The following is a 22,754-nucleotide window of genomic DNA, read 5'->3' as shown; positions in this document are numbered from 1 at the left end:
AAAAAATTAAAGTTCAGTAAATTAGGGTGCAAGATCTTTTAAAAACTGAATCCAAAAATACATTTCGTTGACAAAATGTATAGGACAAGCACGCTGGCGTCAAAAACTACTTCAACGTCTGGTATAGCATTTGTTTCTCCATATAGTATCCCTGCTTCGAATCACACGAAGCTATTATCTTTGTTGTCGCATTTGGAAAGCCCTTCCAATGAAAGAAGCGAATCTCTACACTTGAATGTCAACGTTCCCGTTCCAGTACAGTTTGATGCTTCGGAGATTATAGACTTGAACAATACCAAGATCTTAACACAATCTGCAGAGCTGCAAAGTCATGGTAAGAACAAGCTACCATCAAATCAATTAAAAGATACCGTTAATGTCAATGATGAGCCAGAATTATACCTTGACATTAAAACCATACAACCAACAAACCTTCAAGAGCAATTATGCATCGTTGTATTGAACAATTTTCCAAATTTGAAAAACATTGCAGTTGAAAAAGTTTTATTGCATCTAATTGAGTTGGGATTAGAAGACAGAATCGAGGGACAGCAAGATGGAAAGGAAATAAAAGACAAGGCTAGAAAATTTGCATGGTCTTTAGTCAATTATGAGTTTATTGACCTGAAGACCATATTTATCCGCTTTAACCATGTTAAAGATGTGAAATGGTTTGTCAAAACTTTTCATGATATTGATGCAATTTTACCCAAAGTTGAGCTCATTTATAGTGCTCAAATTGATGAATATTTAAAGGACCTTGAGGTTCTGCCGAGTGTTTCTGTCACAGACCGCCTCAAAAACCAAATCAAGCTCATTTTATACAACTCAAAAAACTTGGCAAAACCAAAAATTAAAGGATTCGAGGATTTGGATCGAGCGATGCAATCTTATAGTGATTACATGGTAGACAACAATGATTTGATCGACGTACCCAATAACATGAAAGATAGTATTATCAGAGAGATAATTAGATTTAGAACCAAGATGTTATCAATAGAAAAGGAAAACCGTCAAAAGCAAATTGAAATAGAGCGAGAAAAAACGAAACAAAAATTGAATAAGCTTTTTGAAGGAATCAAGGAAGCAAGCGATGCTCAACAAGAACAGCAACGGGAACAGGAACAGGAACAGGAACAGGAACAGGAACAAGGGCAAAAACAAAAGGAGAAATTTGCAACGGCAAGGACAAATAATCAAGCAGCGGAAACTTTTGTGATGCCCGAGGAGCATGAAGAACTTGACGATAAAGAGTACGATGCGTATGTCAAAGCACAGCGCATAGCTAAACAAAATAAAGACTATAATCAACGTTTAAATGCTTTTAAAGCAAAAGAAGAAGCTGAAAGGACAAGACTCGAGCTAGAGATTAAACGACTGCAAGATTATGAAGTCAATGTTTGGGATAATAAAGCCGCAACTATAGCAAAATTCAGAAATTACGAGTCCAACGGACTTGCCAACCTATACGAAATGAACTATAACGAGTACTTGAAACAGCGAGTTGCAAAGAGGACTTTGGAGGAAGAGCTAGACAGGGCAGATATTGAGAAGGAGACACAAGAGTTGGAAAACGAAGTACAACCTATTAAACATACCCTTGATACATATGAGAGTAAACATGCTGAACCTGAAGCTAAGAGAGCCAAGTTCAATGCTGATCAAAATGAAGCAGATATTGAGGTGCCAATGTCGCCTCTGGAAAAAGATAAACGAGTTATTATTGTCAAGGAGCTTTCATTGGCAAAACAAAACCAAATTAAAACTAAAATCGACGATCTCGTTGAAGATTGCCTTGGTGTCAAGGATGAATTATTGTTGGATGTCATCTTCCAAAGTCTTGAAAGCTCAAACTTCGATGGAAGAGATGCATTAGTGACTGAACTTGAAGAATTCTTGGATGAGGATGCTGTTAAATTGGTGGACCTGCTCTACGATTTCGTAAGATCATTGGCTTGAAGAGGAATTGAGGGTACTCCACGGATTAAATGTCTAAATATTATATTTATAAATATACAAAAACAAAAACAAAGAATTTATATAGAAAAAAATATTATATATATATGTAAAAATTCTAATAATAGATGAAAGAAAAATTTGTTTAGTTGTTAAATTTTTTTTGCTTCAATCCAATGGTATCAAAAAAATGAGAAATAAAAAAAAAAAGAATAATAGAAAAGCTGTGGTCTTTAGATTTCCGTTTCTTCAGTTTCTTAATTTTTCTTCTTCTCTTTCTTGTTTTGTAATGTTTTGTCATTGAAAACGGGGAGAAAAAAAAAAACGAATCAGAAAAGGAAAAAGAAAATTTCAAAACGTTTCACAGGATAATGCCTAATGCATTTGTAGAAGATTAGCCGTAGAATATAACTCTCCATCCATCCATCCATCCATCATCATCATCATTATCAATGCTTCTTTCAACTGTACCAACCTAAAGAATTTGATGCTTGCACTGGTTGAGAGATGTTTCCAGCTCTGACTTGGGACATGTGTGGGTGCGTAGGACTTCCAGCTGGCAGGGTACCATTACTATTGCTGTTACTATTATTATTGAGTCTAGCAAAAATTGCTGAGAAACCAGAACCACTTTCATTTGAATATGAAGAATAGTCGTCCGATGACATTCCAAAGCTTGATTCTGAATCCGTTAATGGCAACTCTAAATTCTTGTTGTTTTTCCTGAATTTTCTAAACAAAAGCACCATTAAGCTCATGTAAACAAGACATCCAGATGCAGCACCAACTGTGATGCCCGCAATTCGGCCCTTATCAGTGACTTTTGTTCCAGAAAATACAGCATCCATAGACCCGTTGGGGTTCACAGGCGAACTGTTGCTTCCCGATGAAGAGCCACTCGATTGTTGAGTTGTCTCAGCCAATCCAGTCAAGGGTATCCTACTATCAATCAAAGATGCCAAAGTGTTTTGAGTTCCATCGGGGTTTTTGTAGAGCTGTGATCCTGTGTCACTGATATAATTGCTCAATGCACTAATGCTTTTTTGTGGGAAATAAACTTCGGCAACTGTGATTGTATAGTCAATGTTTGATGCTTGATATGGAATCAACTGACTAACAGTTACATTGTCATAGGTTTCGGCATTACCAAATGGATATTGCAAAACACCAGGCAAGAACGAAAATATTTGTGCAGATGTGACTGTATTGTTTACAACAAAAGGGTAGTTCAATGCAGACTTAAAACCAACAGTGATAAGAGTGTATCCTTCTTTTGGTGCGCTGGTAGCTTCTGCCGTGATTGCCTTGGGTAAACCAGAGGTGTTTTCAGGGGTTGGAGTAGCAGATTCGTTCTGTGATGTTTTATCAGGATCATTAGATGAAGTCAGTGCAATAACAAGCGAAGAAGGCAACCAATTGGAGCTTGTAGCACTAGATATTGGAGCTGGAGCTGGAGTTGGAGTAACAGATGCAGCCGACGATGATGAAGGTCCCACTGTATCTGGTGGAGCCGAAGTGGCACCAGACTTTGCTACTGTAGGAGCTCCAGATGTGAATGAAGAAGTGGAGCCCACAATTGGTGCATCGGATGTTGGAGCTTCAGAGGCTATTGATGTCTCATCAGTTACACCCAATGCACCACTAGCTGCTGAGCTGGAAGGGGAGCTAGTTACAGAACTTGGTTCACCACTCGATTCAACACCAACATCTGTAATTCCAGAAGAGGAGGGTACTATTGCTAATGAAGATGGCGTAGTAGTTGTTGCGGGTGGAGCTGATGCAGTGAGACCTTCTTCGGAGACTGCAGTTGACGTTTCGCTTAATGCCCCAGTTGGTACTTCGGATTCGGCACTTGAAGGTGCAGTAATCGAAGTAGATTGAATAGGTGTGACTGCAACATCAGCAGAAGACAAAGTCAATGATTCTGAGGACTCTGTTGCTGCCAAGGGTGTTTGTGTTGCTGTAGCTTCGCTCAAGGAACTAAGAACTTCAGAAGAAGATGGGGGAATTTGCGAGCTGACATCAGCAGGTGAAGGTTCAACAAGAGAAGTCTCGGCCGAAGAAGACAACACTGACTCAGTTACAGGGTTTGCCAAGGGTAATGATGATGATGGTGATGATTCTGGTGATGGTGATGGTGATGGTTCCGGTGATAAATTACTTGTAATCACTGGCTCGGTTTGATCAGAAACTGGTAAAGCTGATGAGGATTCGGATACTAATGTTGGTTCTGCTGATGAAACCACAGGAGTTGATATCGATTCAGTAGAACCTGATACTAAACTTTCAAAGGTAGGTGAAACTCTCTCTGACTCTATTGGAATGGGTTCTGTTAATGATGATGGTTCTATTGAGCTAGGCTCAGATGACGCCAAAATTTCACTTGATGAAATGATTTGGGTATGAGAAGCACTCACTATAGGTTCGGTTGCATCAGTAGATAAACTTGCAGAGTCAATAGCTGATGAGCCCACATCAGTGATGATTGGTTGTGATTGGGACGCAAAACTTGATGGTGATGCGTCTGCAGTTGAAGATCCAATTGTTTCCAATTCTGAGGATGATGATGATGATGATGCTGCTTCGGACACCACGGGTATATATGTGCTTGAAGCAATAGATGCTCCGCTATCTGTGATGATACTTGAACTGGATGGAAATTGACTAGAGGCGACATCAGTTCCTTGTGAGTCAACCAAAGTAGAAGCAGCTGAGCCATCCGTTGTATTGGAGCTTCCTGAGGCAAAGTCGGTAAAGTCAGATGCACTTGCCAATTCAGTTGGGGCTGGAGACAGAGTGCTAGAAGATTGCAAACTATCAGACGCGGTTGATAAAGTCAAGATGTCTGGGGTAATTTGCACTGACGTTGACAGAGACGATGATAACGGCGAAGATACATCGTCGGATTGTGCAAATGAAGACGTTGATGCAGTCACTGGCTCTGAACCAGTGACGACTGGTGCGTACAGAGTGTTTGAACTATCCGAAACAGTTGCACTAGAATCAGTTGGTGAATTGGACGACGTTGAATCAGAGGCAATAGATTCCTGAGAAGCCGAAGCAAATGAAGTATATGCCGAAGATGAAGCATCTGGATCACTATTTGATGTCGATGCAGAATCGGTAACACTGTCCAGGACATTTTCAGTCTGACCAACAGTACCATCAGAGTTAGAATTCAAAGCAGAAGCAGTGGAAGCAGAAGCAACAGAAGTAGTATCAGCATCTGACGCACTCGAGTCAGTTGCTACAGTTGATTGATCGATTGCAGCAGTGTTGGAAGCTAATAAAGTGGAGGAACTTTGCAGTGATGCAGCGTCTAAAGAAGATGCACTGCTCAGTGAGGCAGAATCGCTTGCATCAACATCACTTGCAGGTGGTGATGATGATGATGAAGCTAACGACAAGGTCGTTGGTTCCACCAATTGTGATTCCTCATTTGAAGATGCGCTTACACTTGATGATTGTGAAGCTTGAGCAGATGCGTCAGTTCCAACTGGTGTTGTCAGATCTTTACTGGCCAAACTGGTTTCTTGAGAAGCAGAGGGCAGCAAGGATGATGATGATGATGCAGCTGCAGCTGATGATGATGACTGAGATGGAGTGTTGTCTGTCAGTAATGCAGTTGCTACTGGGCTAGCCAAGTCTGTAGTTGATGGGGAAACAGAAGCAGTGGAAGCAGAAGCAGATTCAAAAGTTGATGCGCTATTTGCAGTTCTAGCTGCCGCAGGTGTGGTTGACACTGATGAAAACGATGACGACAGCGGAGCTGCTTGTGCTCCGGAATCATTGTTGTTACTGGCAGCAGATACTTGTGGCTGTGCTGGCAGCTCACTGCTTGTTTGAGCATCAGTTTGCTGGTCACTTGTAGGAGATTGTGCTGCTGATGATGCAGGATCTGCATTAGCATTTTGATTTGCACTCTCATTTGTACTTGTAGTTGCTGCTGAGCTCTGTTGAGCAGCGGCGAAAGCTTCTGATGAAGTTGCTGCCTCTGAAGTTTGTGCCGCCAGCAGTTGTGCTATTGGGGTCGAAGATGATGCTGCAACTTGAGCTGGTGTGCTAGTACCAACTGCTGAGCTTTGCTGTTGTTGTTGTTGTTGTTGTTGTTGTTGCTGCTGCTGTACAAAACTTGATGTTGTTTCCTCGGCTGGGGTACTTGATATCACTGTAGGGGTATTTGTATCAACATATTCTTGTTGTGTTGAAGGTGTGTCGGTAGTCGCAGTGCTCGATTGATACACTGAGGTGTTATCATCATTTGCTGACGATTTGTCTTGCTTGTTTGAAACTGCTGTGGAAGTTGGAGTTGTAGCAAAGTCACTTGATGATGAGGATAATTCTACAAGCTGTGTTGATTCTGTTCGTGTGTCTCCAGTGTTAGTGCTAGTACCAGTACCAGTGCTATTGCCATAGCCAAATACTTCATTTACAAAGTTTTGAGCACGATCAATAAATTCGTCTCTTTTGGCGTGGTATAATTGGCTCACTTTTTTCTGCGGCTGTTGTGGTAATTTCAACGCTTCAGCTGTAGCAAGAATTATTAAAAGGAGGGATAAGGAGGAAATAGAGGCTAAGCTCTGGTTAATGTGTCTGATTTTCATTGTTTTAGTGAATTTGGGGCAAAAAGTGATTGCAGTTGGAAAGAATATAATAAATAAAGAATGAATGTAGTTGGTACTGATGTACAAAAATTAAAAAAAAAAATAAAGAAAATAAAGATTGGATGTAGTAGGAGTTGTTTTGCTCTAGGCTGTATAGTTTATCCTAATAAAAAAACGAATGAATATGAATGAATATGAATGGTGTCACTTAAAAAGTCAAAACAAACTGCAGTGCAAAAGACTGTCTAGTCTTTATTTGTATAACTGTTTTGTTTATAGTATTTTAAATGAATAGTTGGTAAAAGGTTTTGACTCCACTGTCAATGTCTCTTGTTGTAATGTATTTAAAATAGATGAGGCAAAATATCTGGTTATATAACCCACCTTAGACAGACTTATATTTCAAGTTCTTTAGGAGATGCCTTTCGTTTCTAAATTTCCTTTTTTTTTAAAAAATACTTTATCCTTTTCCGTTGTTTTGTTTCTATGTTAATTGGTTGGTTGTTTGGGTGGTTGTTTGATTTGCTTTATTTATGTGCAAGTTTTAGTTGCTAAAGTTTCTTCTCTTCTGTTTGTGGTGGTATAGTTTGGAATCTCTTCACTTTTGTTTAGTTTAGTAGTTGAGGAAAGGAAAGGGTATATTTGATGAAGATGAAGTTAGGGATTGGATGGTTTGTGAAGTTGAAGTTGAGGATAAAGATGAAGATGGTTGTAAAAAAGAAAAGATAGAAAAAATTAAAGTGAAAAGTGAAAGTGAAGAGGAAAAAGAATGGAAAGGAAAAAGGACAACAAAGAAACAGGTGAAGCAAAATGTGTTGATCAAGTGATAATTTTTTTTTTTGGTAGGTGGAAGTAGTTAGTGATGATGATGGTGGTGGTGGTTGCAGTAGTCGTATTGTTGTTATTGTTCTTAATTTGTTGTTGTTGTTGTTGTTTGAGAATATTTTTGGCTTCGTCAAAGGATGTAACAATGTAAAAAAATTAAAAAAAATTAAAATTAAGTAAAAAAAAAAAGAAAAAGTAATAAAAAAATTGTACTGAGTATATATGGCTGATCCTAACTAAACAAAGCAAAAAAAGAGAGGTGTTTTGTGTGTGTAAGAAGAGTAATTAGTGTGCTTATAATAATTTACTTAGGAGCAACGGGGGAAGGGAGGAGAAGGAGGGGGGTAGTAAAAGTGTTTTCAATAAGCCTATAATACAATAAACAACTAATACCTTATTTTGTGTAATAACATTTTATATTTCTTTTTTTTTTCAAAAATTGTCTGTTAACAATTCTATGTATTCTTTTATTTGTTGTTGTTTTTCTGCTTTTGTACCACTTTTTTGAAACAGACACTGACACAGTAGTGTGTATGAGTATAAACAACTTCTTTTTTTCTCTTCTTTTTCGTCATTACAGTGTCTTATTTAACCTCTGACTTTACAATTACGCAACAAGAACACTTTATTATTTTATTTTCCTTTCAATTTGCTTTTTTTTTTTTTTTGAAACGTCTACAAATAGTAAGAAATATTAAATTCAATTGCAATCATTCAAAGTAGTCTCCATATGTTACCTGTTCACTATTAGACTCAGAGTGTTCTCCTTTGTCCTGTTTTGCTTTTCTTTTTCTTTTGTTCTACTTTCTATTTCTTCTGTTAAGAGAGATCTACAATTCAGTTCTAGAAGTAAATCAACAGAAAATGGACAGACAAAACATGTCGCGTCTAAAATTCAGACCGACAAATCCAACACGAGTAATACAAGTTACACAAAACGTGGGAGAAAAGAGAAACCCCCCATTCCTGTGATTCTGTTTTTCTCTTTTGGGACAAGGCGTGGATATTATCATTCTCTTCTGAAACACATATATACAGACACACACACCCTGTGTGTGTGTGTGTGTGTCTATAACTCGAAATGAAAATGGAAGAAGAAGAAGAAGAAAAAAGAGAGAAAGAACTTAAAAGAGTTTTTGAAAGGCGCCAAAAAAGTGTGTCAAATGAGAAGGAACATACCACTGAGACTGTAGTCCAATGTAGAAGAAGAAGAAGAAAAGGAAAAGGAAGAAGAAAAAAAAATAAAGATGGATTTTAGTGCTCGTCCCAACAGAATCTGAATCTTAATCTGAATCTGATACACACATCTAGAGTGTACGTGACTTGTACAACGAATATTGCTTGAAACTTGAAGTGGGTGAGGTGGGGAAGTGTGTGGAAGTGAGTGGGTGAGTCAATGATCTCGTCTCTTAATGGATAGAGAGTCACTAGAGTCTAACGATGTTGCAGTGTATGAGATTTGCAGTCTACAATAGTAATAATAGTCTATATACGTAAAATATTCCCCTCACTTGCCAGTAAATTCTTTTGGAAATATTGCTCATCACTGTGTCACTCCAACTGCGCATGTCCCGCCCTTTTCAAGCAACCAAGTGGATGATGGGATATATATACATAAAATAAAAATAAAATAAAACAGAAGAGGAAATGATGAAAATGATTGTATATGATCATGAATGTAGAAGATTACAACCCCATATAGAGAGTAGTGTGAGAAGAGGAACCCAATTCTTTTTTTAAAAGTGCAAGTACAATAAAAGAAGAAGAAGAAGAAAAAAGAAAGCCATTTTCAGATGTTTAGCAATTGACGATATAGCAACCTCTTTTTGACCCAAAGACCAAAAAAAGGAAGGAAAAAGAGGAGTAAAAAGGTGTAAAAAGTGTAATAAGGTGTAAAAAGGAGTTATGAAAAGTTTTCACCGCGACGAAAGGGTCGAAGTTTATTTTTATTTTTATTTTTATATTTTTATATATATATTCTAACCAAGCCTTGTAAATCAGCTAATGCCAAATGCTTATTTACAAACCTCTCAATTTTATTTAATTTTTTTTTTTCGCTTTTGTTATGCTTATTATCATCATTTCTAGTGAACCAATACTTTTACAAGGACCAAATCAAATCAGTGTGAAAAAAGGAAAAAAAAGAAAAAAAAAAGAAAAGAGATGTCTTCACTTATTTATCGTGTAAACAATGTAAAGTCTAGAATCAGAATCAATTGAGAGAGAGAGAAAGAACATTATACAGGTAAATTGGTCTGTTTACAACTGTATTGGTGTACAAACACAGAAACAAGGCAATTGACAACAACACGTTATACTCAACATTAGCTTTGTCTTTTCAATAAATGTATATATGTATTGTTGTTGTTGTTGTTGTTGTTGTTGTTGTTCTGTTTGTTTTGCACGTGCTATTGTTTCTAATACAAAACCTATGTCTCAATCTCAATCCTTTCTAATATTATTTTTTTTTTCTGCCCAAATTCTGTTTGTTGCGAGGACAAACTTAGAAAGAGTAAACAAAGAATTTGTTTCAGAGATTGGCGTTGCACACGTACCAAATCACTTTTTAAATATTTTTATATTTTTATTTTTATTATTGTTTCTGTATAATTGTCAGTGTCTGTTTTTTATGCAGACAGAAAATTATCGTGTAGACGACGCTTTATACTTTTCCAGCTTTTTTAACAAGTTCAACAAGTTCAACTTTATCAACATTTCTTGCCTTTAATTAGGAATGAGCCATTCACACAAGTTCAAGTAGAGGACACCTATACAGTTTGCAACGCAAAAACTGCAACAGCCGCATTTTGATTTCTATTTTCAATGTCACTTAAAGTATTAAAAAGCAGATTTATACCATACCATATCATATCATATCATATCATATCATATATGGGCACTACCAATTTAAATAGATTGTTACTTATTTGCAATATTGCTCAAAGCGCAATTCTTTATATGTCGCAGAAATAATTGTAGAAATTAGAGTGAATAGAGTAATCATATATCAAATACCAGAGGAAAAAAAAAATCATGACAACAACAACAAATTATTGTAATTTACAGATCACGCATTGCTTTCATCCTAACCAGCTCTTCCCCCCCCCCACACACACACTTTACCCAACCTCACCAATTTAATTATATACCAAAGTTGACTAAACTTATCATATCTACTGAGAAGAGATAAAAACCCCACTTTTAACAACAAGAAAAAGAAAAAGAAAGAAAAAACAAGAATTCTTCTTCGACAATGGGAAAGATCAATGGTGTCTCAAACAAGAGTGCAAGCACCAACACAAGTGCCAATACAAGTACAAGCTCCAGTCGGTTACGTAAATTCGACAAACTAATAATTGATCAATCATCTTCAACACTACTAGACGAAGACGACCAGATTGAATACATCAATGAACTCAACAAGTACAATTATGCCCAATATGAAAAGTCTAGGAAATCACTAATATACTTGTACATTATACAAATCATAGCCATTATTGCCCTACACATATTTAAACTCCACCCAAAAGAAGTACAATCCAACACACTGCTTCTATTGCCCCAACTACTACTACTACTCCTCCTATCTATATCCATTAATCTTATTGGCACTTTTAAAATCCTGGAGTTGCGCAAATGGAAGAAATGGCTCATGATTGTTAATATATTGCTAATGCTACAAGTCACATGGATAGATTTAACAAATATAAAAGTTTACTATTATGCCATATTGACCTGGTTTGATTTTGCAATGCCCTACTTGTTTCGATATTGGTATGAACTGATGGACTCAGCAGTAGAAGAGTTGGGCAAACTAAAGTACAAGTATAAGAATGTGTAAACAATGTGTAAATAAATGTGTAAATAATGTGTAGACATACAAGAAGACAAAAAAAAAAAAATTGAAATTCACCAAATATTCAAAGTCGCATATTTACGACAAAGGGTTTTCTCCAAGTGCACACCTTACAGGCAAGATCCACTTAAAAAAATAAAAATAAAAATAAAATAAAATAAAACAAGGAGAGAAAAGTATTTATATACATATATATATATATATATACAAGTATATATATTGACAAGCGTTTACTATTTTAATCTAAGATCTATAGTAGTAGAGTTGCAAGAGTTTTATTTTTTTACACCATTTTCAATTTTCAATTTTCCATTTCCTTTTATATTTTTAACACTTTTCAAAACTTAGGGTTATTGATGTTCATGTTGAAATGAATTTGATCGTTGCAAATGGATAAAGTCTATTAAAGAGACAAAGTACAAACAGTAGTAACAGTTTCAGTCCCAGTGCGAATGGTAATGCCAGTGGCAGTGGCAATAGCAGTGCTTATGGCAGTGCTAGTTAAATGCTATAAATAGCACACACGTGCAGTCTAGATTCTCTTTTTCATTATCCTTTTTTTTTTTTGCTTTTTTACTACGAATCATCAAAATAAACTGAATGGAAATAAAGAAGAGAACAAAATAAGGTGGAAGGTGGAAGATGAAGTAGATGAGCCTTGATTTCGTTTTTACACAAGTATCCAGAGAAAGAATAGTGAAGAAAAGATATTCCATCTCCTTTCTTTTACCCTTTTCCCCTTTTTCCCCCTTTGTCCCTCCTCTCTCTCTCTTCCCCCTTGTGTTTTCCGTTTTGGCTAAATAAACTCCTTATTCTTTTATACAATTTAATATCAAAAAAAAAAAACTAAAAATAAAAAAAAAAATTGTAGGGGGAATGGAAGCAAAAGTGGAAGGAGGTGAAACTGGTTGAGAAATGTAGTGGCTATGTCTCGGTGTAATCATGGTCACGAAGTAATGTTGGTTGAAAGTAAGGGTTGTTTGAGTTGGTTTACCAAATGTAGTAATAATTATTATTTTGTTAGTTTTTATTTATTTACATTTTCTTTTTTTTTGCTTTGTATTCATTTATCCCTATAAGTCCTGTAATAACATCTAGTCTTGTTAAACACAGATTGACTAATAGCATCGGTTTGTGTGAAAGTTCCTATAATTATGTAAAAATTAGGGAATGAGAAATGGGTCGGGAGTAGGAGGAAAAGCTAAAGGAAAAGAGTAACTAGGAATAAAACAAAAAAAAAAAAAATTTTAAGTTTACATTGGTTTTATAAAATTGAAAACGTGGAGCAAGATTAAACATGAGATGATCCAATAGTTACAAAACTTTCCTTCCTCTTTTTATGAAAAGAAAAGGACTTTACCATCAAATAGTATGAAAGTACTCAACACAATACAGGAGATAAACAGTTGATTTGTTTTTGTAGATAGTTGTGAATCAAATGGAATGGAATGGAAACAGGAAGCTTAAACACTCATTTGCTTGTTTAGACTCCACTTGTGCCACATGGCTCATTTCAATGTGTTTTTCAAGTGAAATGTTTCAGGTAAGCACGTGAGTTCTAGACTGAATGTATGTTTCTCTAAACCTGCCTAAGCTTTCATTTGTAAATGTTAAATATTTGTTGAAATAAAATAAAAAAAAAACAGAGAGAGAGAGACTGACAGAGAAACAGCAAAAAGGTTTTCCATAATTAACTCTGTTCAATGTAGTTGGTTATTGTGAAAGTTCAAACACTCGTTCCTAACTTTACTCCTCCATACATTTTGTGTAGGATATGTACACACATAATTACTTTTTACAAAAAAAAAGAAAGAAGAAAATAAACATAGGAAAACATGAACATGTGATTCTAAGCAAAGAGGTGAAAAGACAAACCCATTTTTAGCAAATTCTGAGTTAGTTGATTCTGTATTAGTATTATGGTTTCTTGTTGCTTCTTTCGTCATATTCGTCATATTGTGTATAAATGTTTTTTCTTTACGCAACCCCCAACCCCAATCCCCCCTTTTATTTTCATATATATATATATATATATATTTTTAATAAGCTCAGCGGTGTGCACGGGATCAATGGGGCACGAGGAAGAAGAAACAGAACACAAACTGGAACTGGAACTGGAACTGGAACCGGAAGAGCGAGAAAAATAAGATGAAGGTCAGAGCAAGGAGAGAAGGAGGACGTCTAGGCGTCTAGGCGTCTAGGAGTCTAGGCGTGGGGTTGAGAATAGCTGGGCGAGGCGAGAGGAGAGGGGGGGTATCAGCAAAGTTTTAAAATAGAATATAAATAAGAAATAAAAATTAAAATAAAAAATAATAAATAATAAAAAGAGACAAAGTTACCTTGACGGAGAAATATTGAGCTGGGAGTAAAAATATACAAACCACATTTCTCCGTATATATGTTTTGTTGTTAGGGCGGGTTTGTTTGCGGGTGTGTGTGCGGGTGTGTGTGCGGATGCGTGTCCGTGTGATTGAAAGAGAAAGGGAGGAAATGACACGACGTAGAGATCGGATTTTCGGTTTACAAGAGAAAAAAAAGAGGTATGACAAACAAAGTATGTCTTGGCTATGTATTCTCTTTATAGCCCTGTTCTTTTTCTCTCTCTCTCTCTCTCTCTCCCTTTCCCAGTCTAATCCACTCTGACTCAGTCTGACCCACTCTTTTGTTTAAAAATGGTTGGTTCTAGTCCTTTTTCAGGCTGTATCGGTAGGAAGACCTAAATGAGTCGATACTGTGTTTGTCCTCCTTCCTTTTCTATTCTTTTTTGTTTTGTTTTTTTTTTTGGCTGATTACAAAGTCACAAATAAAACAAGAAAATCAAAAATTAAAACAACTACTACAACTGTATCCTCTTACTTCGTGTAAGTTAGTTGGCCAGTACAGACAAAGAGTAATAATTTTTGAGGGGAAAGTGAAAAGTGAATAGAAAGGAGAAAAAGAAAATTACTTGCACCACCAAGGCGAATTGGAAAATAAAAAATTTAGGGAAAAGCGGAGCAATAAGTGCGAAGTGCGAAGTGCGGAGTGCGGAGTGCGGAGTATAGGGTAAGTGGAAAGAGAGAAAATTATTGCAGGTGCCACAAAAACAAAATAAAAAAAACAAGCAAAAAAAAGTACTTAGTCAAAAGGTTTTAACAAGTAAAGAGAGAGAGAGAAAAAAAAAAAACTTTTTTTTGCAGCAACACGATGCCGAGAGTGATTGGGAAAAAGTGGCGTGTAAATAGTTTAAAAGAGAAACTGTCTGCTTGTTTGTCTGCTTGTTTGTTTGTCTGTTTAGTTAGTTAGTTGGTTGGTTGTTTTGTTGTTTTGTTGTTTTGTTGGGTTGTGGGGGGGTATATTCTTAATCAGTTGTAATGTGACTCTTTCTTTAAAATGTAGTAAAGAGAAGACTTGGACTTGGACTTGGACAATATCAAATTATAAAAAAAAGAAAAGAAAATAAAAAAAAAAAAAGAAAGACGAAAAAGAGGAGAAGAATAGGTCAACGGGACAACGGAGAATAAAAAAGAAAAGAAGGCGGTGGTATTGGCGATGAATTATGAAGGATTTCAAATTAATATGACGAGATGTTTCTAAGCTTAGCATCAAGAACAGTCTTTACAACTCCATTTCCAGTTTTTCTTTTTTCTTTTTTCTTTTTTTTTGGTTTTTAGTTTTTTGCTCTGAAAAACTATATACGGAAGTTCAGGGATGTAACGTCAGAAGCCTTTGTTGTTGTTGTTGTTGTTGTTGTTGTTGTTGTTGTTGTTGTTGTTGTTGTTGTTGTTGTTGTTGTTGTTGTTGTTGTTGTTGTTGTTGTTGTTGTTGTTGTTGTTCTTTTTTTTTTTTTTGGTATTGGCTTGTGTAGCAAGATGGTATCCGAACGGACTAGAATGTGGATAATTCGGTTAAGTCAAATGTCGTAATGTGTTTGTATTTGCTTATACTGGCTAAGTGCATTAAAAAACCTACATTTTGCTTGCTGTACGATACACAAAATATTGCATTTCTTCCCCTCTAAATAAAAGTTTTACTCTTTCCCTTTTCACCCTTCTCCTCTCTCCTTACTCCTCTCTCCTCTCTCTTTACTCCTCTCTCCTCTCACATTTCCTTACTCAACCAAGAGTTTAGAAAGGTTTGGAATGTATTATTATCTAGTAGATCAGTAGATCCACCAACCCACTGAGATTATATATGTGTGTAGACGTATGTTAATAACTATTATTATTTATCATTATGATTATTCTTTACCAGTATACAAAGCATACAGAAACAGAAGAGAAAGAAAGAGTATGATGGTTGGGATACTAAATAGATGATGTATTATATTTAGGAATATGTATATACATATGTTGTTGTTGTTGTTGTTCTTCTTTTTATGGGGGGGAGGGGGTAATTGAACATAACGTCCAACACTGGCATCTATTTACAAAGTGTGGTAAAAAAAACAAAAACAAAAAAAGACACCAAATGTATCAAACATAAGTTACCTGTTTTTAGTTTGGTACTCCTTTTTGTCCAAGGTAATATAGTAGAGGTAAATGGGTGATGTAATTAATTAGTAGAGTAGAAGTAACGAACAAGTAGTAAGAACAAAACAGGAGTCTGGAACCTGCTGCTGCTACTGCTGTTCTGGACCTTTTTTCACTACCTTGCAAAAAAGTGTAGGCTTTCTCTCTCTCTCTTTCTCTCTCTCTTTTTTAATGAAGCGAAAAGGAAAGAAAAACATAAGGTCTACTGTAACACAATTTTTGTATACAATACAAACACAAAGAGAGAATATACATATATACATATATATCATATATGAGGTATGCTACCATCTGTTACTTGCAAATTTAAACTTACTCTCTTACTCACTCACGCACCTACCCACATTTAGCTTTCTCTAAGTGGGCTAGAAAAGCAAAAGTAAGCATTGCATAGTACGTACTACATATAACACTATGTGCATTACCCTATACTAATTGAAAAGAAAAAATTTTGTTGCAAAAAAAATTAAAAAATAAAAAATAAAAAAAAAATAAAAACTGTGGTTGTGGTGGCCCACATGCGCATTCGTTTTTTTTTCTTTTCTTTTCTTTTCTTTTTTTTTTTTTTTTTTTTGCTCTTTTTTGCCTTTTCCTTCTTCTTCTGTTAAGGAAATATATTCTATGCACTAATATTAGCAATTACTCATACATCTGCCACATATATCTATATATCTATATAAATACACTCAGGGATCATCCTAAATTTTTTCTTTCACATCCTTCTTCCTTTTTTTACAAATTTTCCTTTGATCCAATTAGTTTTCACTCTTGAAGAAATTACTTTTACAACCAAAGAATAAAATTTAGTGCCAACTACTGGGACAGAGACAATAGCACTTTCTTTTTTTTTTCCTTTTACTTTACTTTACTTTTTGTTGTCTTAACCAACTACACTCACTCCTACATCTATAAAACTAAAACGATCACCACGTTTGTTTTTTTTTTTTACCAACTACGATTTTGTTTTTTGACACTTTAACTAATATACAATGTCTGACTTTGCATTCAATAACTACTGCATCCACTGCGACAAGTTGTGTCAAACAAGCTCCGTCTACTGCTCAGAAGAGTGTAAATTGATTGAATTGCAACAATCACTGAATAGCCTCAACATCAACAGTAGTAATAACAACAATGATAATATAATTAGTCTGAATATCTATAACCACCACCACAAGCAGCCATCTACATCATCAAACACATCGACTTCCAACCTCCTACTGAGCCGATCTAATGAGTTTACTCAACTGTCGGAACTCGTGTCGCCCTTGCTCACACCTGCATTATACCACCAACTACAACTCCAGCAACAGCTTCAGCTTCAGATCCAACAAGAACACAATAACCAAGCACTATATCCCGATCATACCACTGCCTCACCATTTATGTTAAACCAGGAGGTGGAGGTGGAAACTACTGATGATTACTATGACTTGAATTATTTTGACTTGAACTACTCTGTCAAGTCAAATATCAACTATACCAAAGAAACAAATAGTGGTAGTGGTAACAGTAACAGTAACAGCAACAGCAGTAGTAATAGTCTGTCTTCTGTTTCTAAATCCACCAGCAATGACTTGTTAAACTCAACCTCACATAATTATAGAAAATGGTTGACTACAGCATTATAATATATGCTTTCAGTGTCATTATCAACAATAACAACAATTTAATAGCAAAATGCACTGATAAATAATTTCCTATTTTTTTTTTTTGACATTTTTTTTTCTTCTTTTAGATGAATAAGTTTTGAGAACAAAAGAAAGAGACGCTATGATGGAATAAAGCGAAACGGAGTGAACCGGAGTTAAACTAGAGCTGATTTGTTTTCTGGTGTTGCTAAAGCTTTGTATGCCTGTTTTTTATACATATATTCCTAAAGTTAACCTTGTTACATTGGTTTAGTTATAGTCTTGATTCTTTTTTTATTTTTTTTCCCCCTTTATACATAGATAACGGGCTTGAATACTCATGATTTTCATTTCACATTTTTTTTTTGGCAATTCCCATTCAACGTAACCTGATATTTCTTTTTTAAACCTCAAAACTATGATGAACAAATCCCTTTTCTTTTATTTGGTTTGGTGTGGCTGCAACCAAACATCTAATCGAAGCTCTTGAAGTATTTTTTTTCACTCATTACCGAGATCGCGTACTTGCCAGAAAAAGAAATATTACAGAGAGAAAGAGAACGTGAAGGAACAAAAAAAAACAAAAAAAAGGATTAAAAATGTACTAATGATGCTGTTGCGTCACCCACATAGCCCATGAATCGTATATGACACAAGAAGTGACAAACCAAAACAAAAAAAAAAATTTCTGTTTTTTAAGCAAATGCGCTTTTCGGAATCTCGGGAGAGAACAATAGAATACAAATCGAAACAAAGAGTACACGCCATATACCTTTGCCCCCCCCCCCCCCCCCCCCCCCGAGAGTTATATATACAAATCATAATCTCCTCCGTGGTGGTATTGAGAAAATTTCAACCACGTGTGGAGGAGGAGGAGGAGAAGTAAAAGAGAGAGAAATAAAATTTTTTAGGCCATCCCTCACCAAATATAGCAAAACGTTTTTCATCCATGCCATGTATAAATATATATATACATTCTTCAATTTTCTGCACTCTTCATCTGACAAAAAAATAAAAGGGAATTTTACCGTTTTAAGATAGACTCAGGCTAACAGTTGCTTGTTGATAAAGGGACCAACATTTTTTTTTTGTTTTCTTTTTTTTTTTGCAGTTTCTCATCCACCATATAATCACTTATAACACGTCTCTCTGTTTTCTACTTCCAAGTTGTATGAAATATTGATAATAATAAACAAAATCTAGCAACCAAGTTTGCCAATATACTAGCGTTTTAAATTTTGACTCTGTTGATTGCTCATTATTTACGTCATCACCACAAAATTTAGTTGAAAAAAAAAAATAGATTCTTTTCTTGTATATCAGTAACTGTGTATGTGTGTGTAATTGTGCTCTATATTTTCCCTTTTTCTTTCTCCTTCCTATTTTCTTGCCTCTTCACATCCTTGCTTGATTGCTGGCTAAGAGTGAGTGTGAAAATTTGAATCAGTATTTTTTCTTTTTCTTTCTTTTCTTCTACATCGGTATGGACGGCTAGCCACAAAAACTAAATGAAATCACGTCTATATCCTTCTAAGAGAAAACTACAAATTGCAAAAATAAAAAAAAGATGAAAAAAAAATTATGCAAAACCGGGTATAGCTGTGAATCTCGTATTACCTTTTTCTTCTTCTATTCAAAGTTGCGAAATCCGTTGGGTGGGGGAGGGAGAGGAAGGAGAAGGAGGAGGAGAAGGGAGGGGAATTCCATTTCGCATTCCAAAAAAAAAAAAAACAAATAATTATGAAAAATTTGCCTTGTGAAAAATTATAAAGCTAAGCTGCAAAAATTTGTAAATGAAATTCAAATGAAATAGGAAAAAGGTGAAAAATGACAAAGGTGAAAAAAAAATATTTGGAGGAAGAGAACTTCAATCTTGACTAGGTACGATTTTCAATACTCCAGGGTATAAAAGCTAATATTGCAAATTTATATATATATATATATATATATATATCAGAATATGTGGTGTTAGTTACTAGATGGTGAAATCACTTTAACGACAGTATCATAAATGGCGTCATTCAAGTTCTCTTTGAATTGGGTTTTCTTTTTCACGGCAAAAATGGAGGACTTGACAAGAAAAGAGCAAAAAAAAAAAAAACAAAGAAAATTTAAAAGTAAATTAAAAAAAAATAGATGAATAGGGAAATAATAAACTTTTTCATTGTGCATGACGTTTGTTCACTTGCATGATGTTACATCTCCGCCATTTTTTTTATTTTGGAGGGGGAGCTACTATTTGGGTCTTTTCTATGCACAAACAAAACCGAAAGCGGAAAGAAAAAAAGAAAAATTTTTTTTGACGTATATAAATTTTAATTCGCGTTGTGCACGTGCACTTGCACGTGTCATTGTCGGAAGTAATTATTTTTACAGAATTGTCACTAAGACGTGACACTAAGATTATACAACATTTGGTTTATGGATACCAACGTGCTTACACCAAAAAAATTTCCATCGACTCTACGATATATCCAGAGAGTGATTAGGTTTTCCAACTTGTTAATTATAGGGTAAGCGATAATGCTTTTTTTTTTTTTAATCAACTATTGTTTTGTAATTGAGTGCAAACGTCATGAAAATTTTTTTTTCCTTTCCTATTTTTTCTATTTTTTTTGTATCAAATTTGATGCAAATTTTTGTATTTTTGTTATAAATAACCAAAATAGTAAACGAAAAAATTAAAAGGGCATCGTATTTGCAACTCATTGTAAGTTGAACAACCCCATTAAAGACTAACCCATGGCACACTATTATTAGAAAGCTCAACTTGTCAAATCATTTTTATTTTGTTCTCGGTTAAATCACTCTTTTTTTTTGTTTCGTTAAATAAGCAGTACCCATTATATAAGATTCAATTTCCATTTCCTAAATAAACCCTGCTCGATCGTTTTGTAATACATAAGAGAAAAACAGAAAAAAAAAGAAAAAGTATAAAAACAAAAGCATAGAAAGTAACCCAATGGTTCTTTTTCAATTGTCCAAGTTTTCCAAAAACAAATTAGAAAGAAAAGAAAGTATATATATATATGTAGATATATATATGAAGGAAATTTCACTACTTGTATCGATGTCCTGGTATCTTAACAATTATCTTTCAACCTACATCGAACACCTATCTACTTGAAAACAACTTCAACATGGTAGCGTATGGTGATCTTTACCACACATAGAAAATTTTACTAAACGTGAGTGCCAAAACAAAAAAAATTTAAAAAAAAACCAAAAACCAAAAAACAAAGAGCATTCAAAACTATTGCAGTATTAAATAAAAAAACCATTTACTTCTATTTCCATTTAACTACAGAAACAAACTAATCTTTGTTGCTGCAAATAGAAAAACAAAAAAATCAATCACTTTCGTACCTCCACCCATCTTCATCACCATAATCTTTTACCTATATACAAAATGTTTGCTTCATTAGTAAGGTGCGGAGGTTATGTCTGGAAATTCCCACCACACATTACTACAGCCCAGCGGGTCAATTTGAAAAAAAGATCACTTCAAGTTGACTCCAACATCGAGGCCATTTACCAAGGATTATTTCAAGTATTACCCGAGAAGGCCAAATCTGGCCAATTAACTAACTGCAAAAGAGTGGACTATATGAAATTTGAGTTTCCCAAATACGATGAAATGAGTCAACGTGATAAGTATTTCACTTTCAACAGACACGCAAAGAACTATAGAAAAGCCATCCACAGAGAACGTCATTGGTGTAAGCGTTCTTTTAGAGAGAATCCAAAATACTTTTAATCGAAAAAAGGAAGCTTGAATTTGAATTCATTTCAAAATTTTTATTTTTCCTTCTTCTTTATGTTTTTTTTATTCTTTTCTTCTGGTTGTCTTTACGTTTTTTTTTGTATTGAGTGGGTACATAGCTTGTGAAGATTATCTGGCAAGGTTGCCTATGAAAAACTACGCCCATTGCCCAAAAGAGGTGAGTGGGGGAAAAAGAAATGGGGTACTGCAGTCTGTGGAGAATGACTGTACATGTAAATATTCATACACGCACAAATACAAATATAAATACAAATGTAATTGTGAATATAATTGTAAACGTAAATATATAATTATATATATATCGGTTAAAGTCAGATGGCTATACTTATTTATCTAATTCCAATAGTTGAAACTAAGTTACAAATTATCCCATATATAATCAGCAATAAACGTTTCCGAATCTGTGGGTTCCACTACTAATGTATTAGCCTTCTCACCATTATCGATGATGATCACATCCTGCTCCAATGCCAAGTCTTGCATAACGTCTCCGTCGTCGCCATCATTTACCTCTGCTATTTGACTCGCACTTCCACCAGCGACATTTCTAGGCATTGTAGCTAATCGTATACCCAACTGTCGATAGAGACTAATCTTTTGAATTACACCATCATTCAACCTCGCCTCTTCCTTGTCCTGGTCCTTGCCCATACCATCTTGATCCGGGTTATTTAGCTCTTCTTGAAGTTGATTTAGCTCATCATGCAACACATTGTCCTTATTGGTCAAATTCGTAATGGCAGTCTGTATATTCCTTGATTCATTAATGATTCCTATTCGTAAGTTCTCCATCTCGTCCAATTTAATCTGGATCACCAGGAATATACTTTGTGACTTGTCAATTTCTTTTCTTGTGGCAGGGAACTCGTAATTGGCAATAGAAGAGTTTGCTTCAATTAATTCATAATTGTAATCATTAATCTTACTTAAAAGTGTGATTTCTCTGGTCTTTTGCAGGATCTCATTTGATAGTCGACTATTAGTCTCTTGAAGTTGTTGTAATTCATGTTCTCTTTTCCTAGTTGTGTCTTTGAGTACAGCTTCGATTTCATCAATGATTTGCGACTCAACATCGAGATTCAACTCATCTATGAGCCGCTGTAGTTTCTGATCTGGCGTTAATGTGTCCATTTTTACTTCTTTATTCTACTATTTTCTTTTAATTTTAGTTTCCAAAAGCAAAATGCTTTTAGTTAAGATTTATCTTACGGCTCGACTCTCTGGTGAAACTGTTTGTGGGTAATAATTTACATATCTGGTTACGTGATTGTTTACATTATCTTTATTTGTGTATGACGAGATAGGGAGGAAAAAAAATGAGGGAAAGCTATTAAACGCTACCATGTACCATACTATTGAGAGAGAGAAAGAGAGAGAGAAAGAGAGATAGAAAAGGCAAAAAAAGAAGAATAATTAAGAAACTACCCAAATTAAAAATTAAAATAGAACAAAGGAGCTGACACGCAAACTCGTGAGCTGATCAAGTCATTATTTTGTATAATATACTCAAAGCAAAAAAAAAAAAGAACCAACGTGCTTTTTACACCTCCACATCTACATCTAGATCTGACCTTCCACATTAACTTT

At 35.1% G+C, this 22,754-nt stretch overlaps 6 protein-coding genes across 6 annotated transcripts; 4 read left to right on the top strand and 2 right to left on the bottom strand. All coding sequences in view use genetic code 12, as the record gives it.

The window, feature by feature from the left end:
* Nucleotides 1-75: 75 nt before the first annotated feature.
* On the top strand, nucleotides 76-1,959 carry SNU71 (U1 snRNP component; the record flags this gene model as incomplete). The annotated part of the gene is made up of 1 exon (XM_001528369.1): nucleotides 76-1,959. The coding sequence occupies one exon, from the start codon at nucleotides 76-78 to the stop codon at nucleotides 1,957-1,959; it is 1,884 nt and encodes a 627-aa protein (XP_001528419.2).
* A 458-nt stretch (nucleotides 1,960-2,417) lies between these two features.
* MSB2 (multicopy suppressor of a budding defect) lies at nucleotides 2,418-6,560 on the bottom strand (the record flags this gene model as incomplete). Its single annotated transcript, XM_001528367.2, has 1 exon — nucleotides 2,418-6,560. The coding sequence occupies one exon, from the start codon at nucleotides 6,558-6,560 to the stop codon at nucleotides 2,418-2,420; it is 4,143 nt and encodes a 1,380-aa protein (XP_001528417.2).
* Nucleotides 6,561-10,638: 4,078 nt separating this feature from the next.
* Nucleotides 10,639-11,226, top strand: PVL30_000902 (uncharacterized protein; the record flags this gene model as incomplete). Its single annotated transcript, XM_001528366.1, has 1 exon — nucleotides 10,639-11,226. One exon carries the CDS (start codon nucleotides 10,639-10,641, stop codon nucleotides 11,224-11,226), a length of 588 nt encoding a protein of 195 aa, XP_001528416.2.
* A 5,759-nt stretch (nucleotides 11,227-16,985) lies between these two features.
* Nucleotides 16,986-17,383, top strand: PVL30_000901 (uncharacterized protein; the record flags this gene model as incomplete). The annotated part of the gene is made up of 2 exons (XM_061119196.1): nucleotides 16,986-16,989; nucleotides 17,103-17,383. 2 exons carry the CDS (start codon nucleotides 16,986-16,988, stop codon nucleotides 17,381-17,383), a joined length of 285 nt encoding a protein of 94 aa, XP_060975179.1.
* A 3,409-nt stretch (nucleotides 17,384-20,792) lies between these two features.
* PVL30_000900 (uncharacterized protein) lies at nucleotides 20,793-21,140 on the top strand (the record flags this gene model as incomplete). The annotated part of the gene is made up of 1 exon (XM_001528364.1): nucleotides 20,793-21,140. The coding sequence occupies one exon, from the start codon at nucleotides 20,793-20,795 to the stop codon at nucleotides 21,138-21,140; it is 348 nt and encodes a 115-aa protein (XP_001528414.1).
* A 384-nt stretch (nucleotides 21,141-21,524) lies between these two features.
* Nucleotides 21,525-22,298, bottom strand: PVL30_000899 (uncharacterized protein; the record flags this gene model as incomplete). Its single annotated transcript, XM_001528363.1, has 1 exon — nucleotides 21,525-22,298. The coding sequence occupies one exon, from the start codon at nucleotides 22,296-22,298 to the stop codon at nucleotides 21,525-21,527; it is 774 nt and encodes a 257-aa protein (XP_001528413.2).
* Between the last annotated feature and the right edge of the window lie 456 nt (nucleotides 22,299-22,754).

Source organism: Lodderomyces elongisporus, chromosome 1 (genome assembly GCF_030384665.1).
Source record: "Lodderomyces elongisporus chromosome 1, complete sequence".
NCBI lineage: Eukaryota > Fungi > Ascomycota > Pichiomycetes > Serinales > Debaryomycetaceae > Lodderomyces > Lodderomyces elongisporus.
The sequence above is the reverse complement of the archived record's forward strand: the minus strand, read 5'-3'. Positions and strand labels throughout refer to the sequence as shown.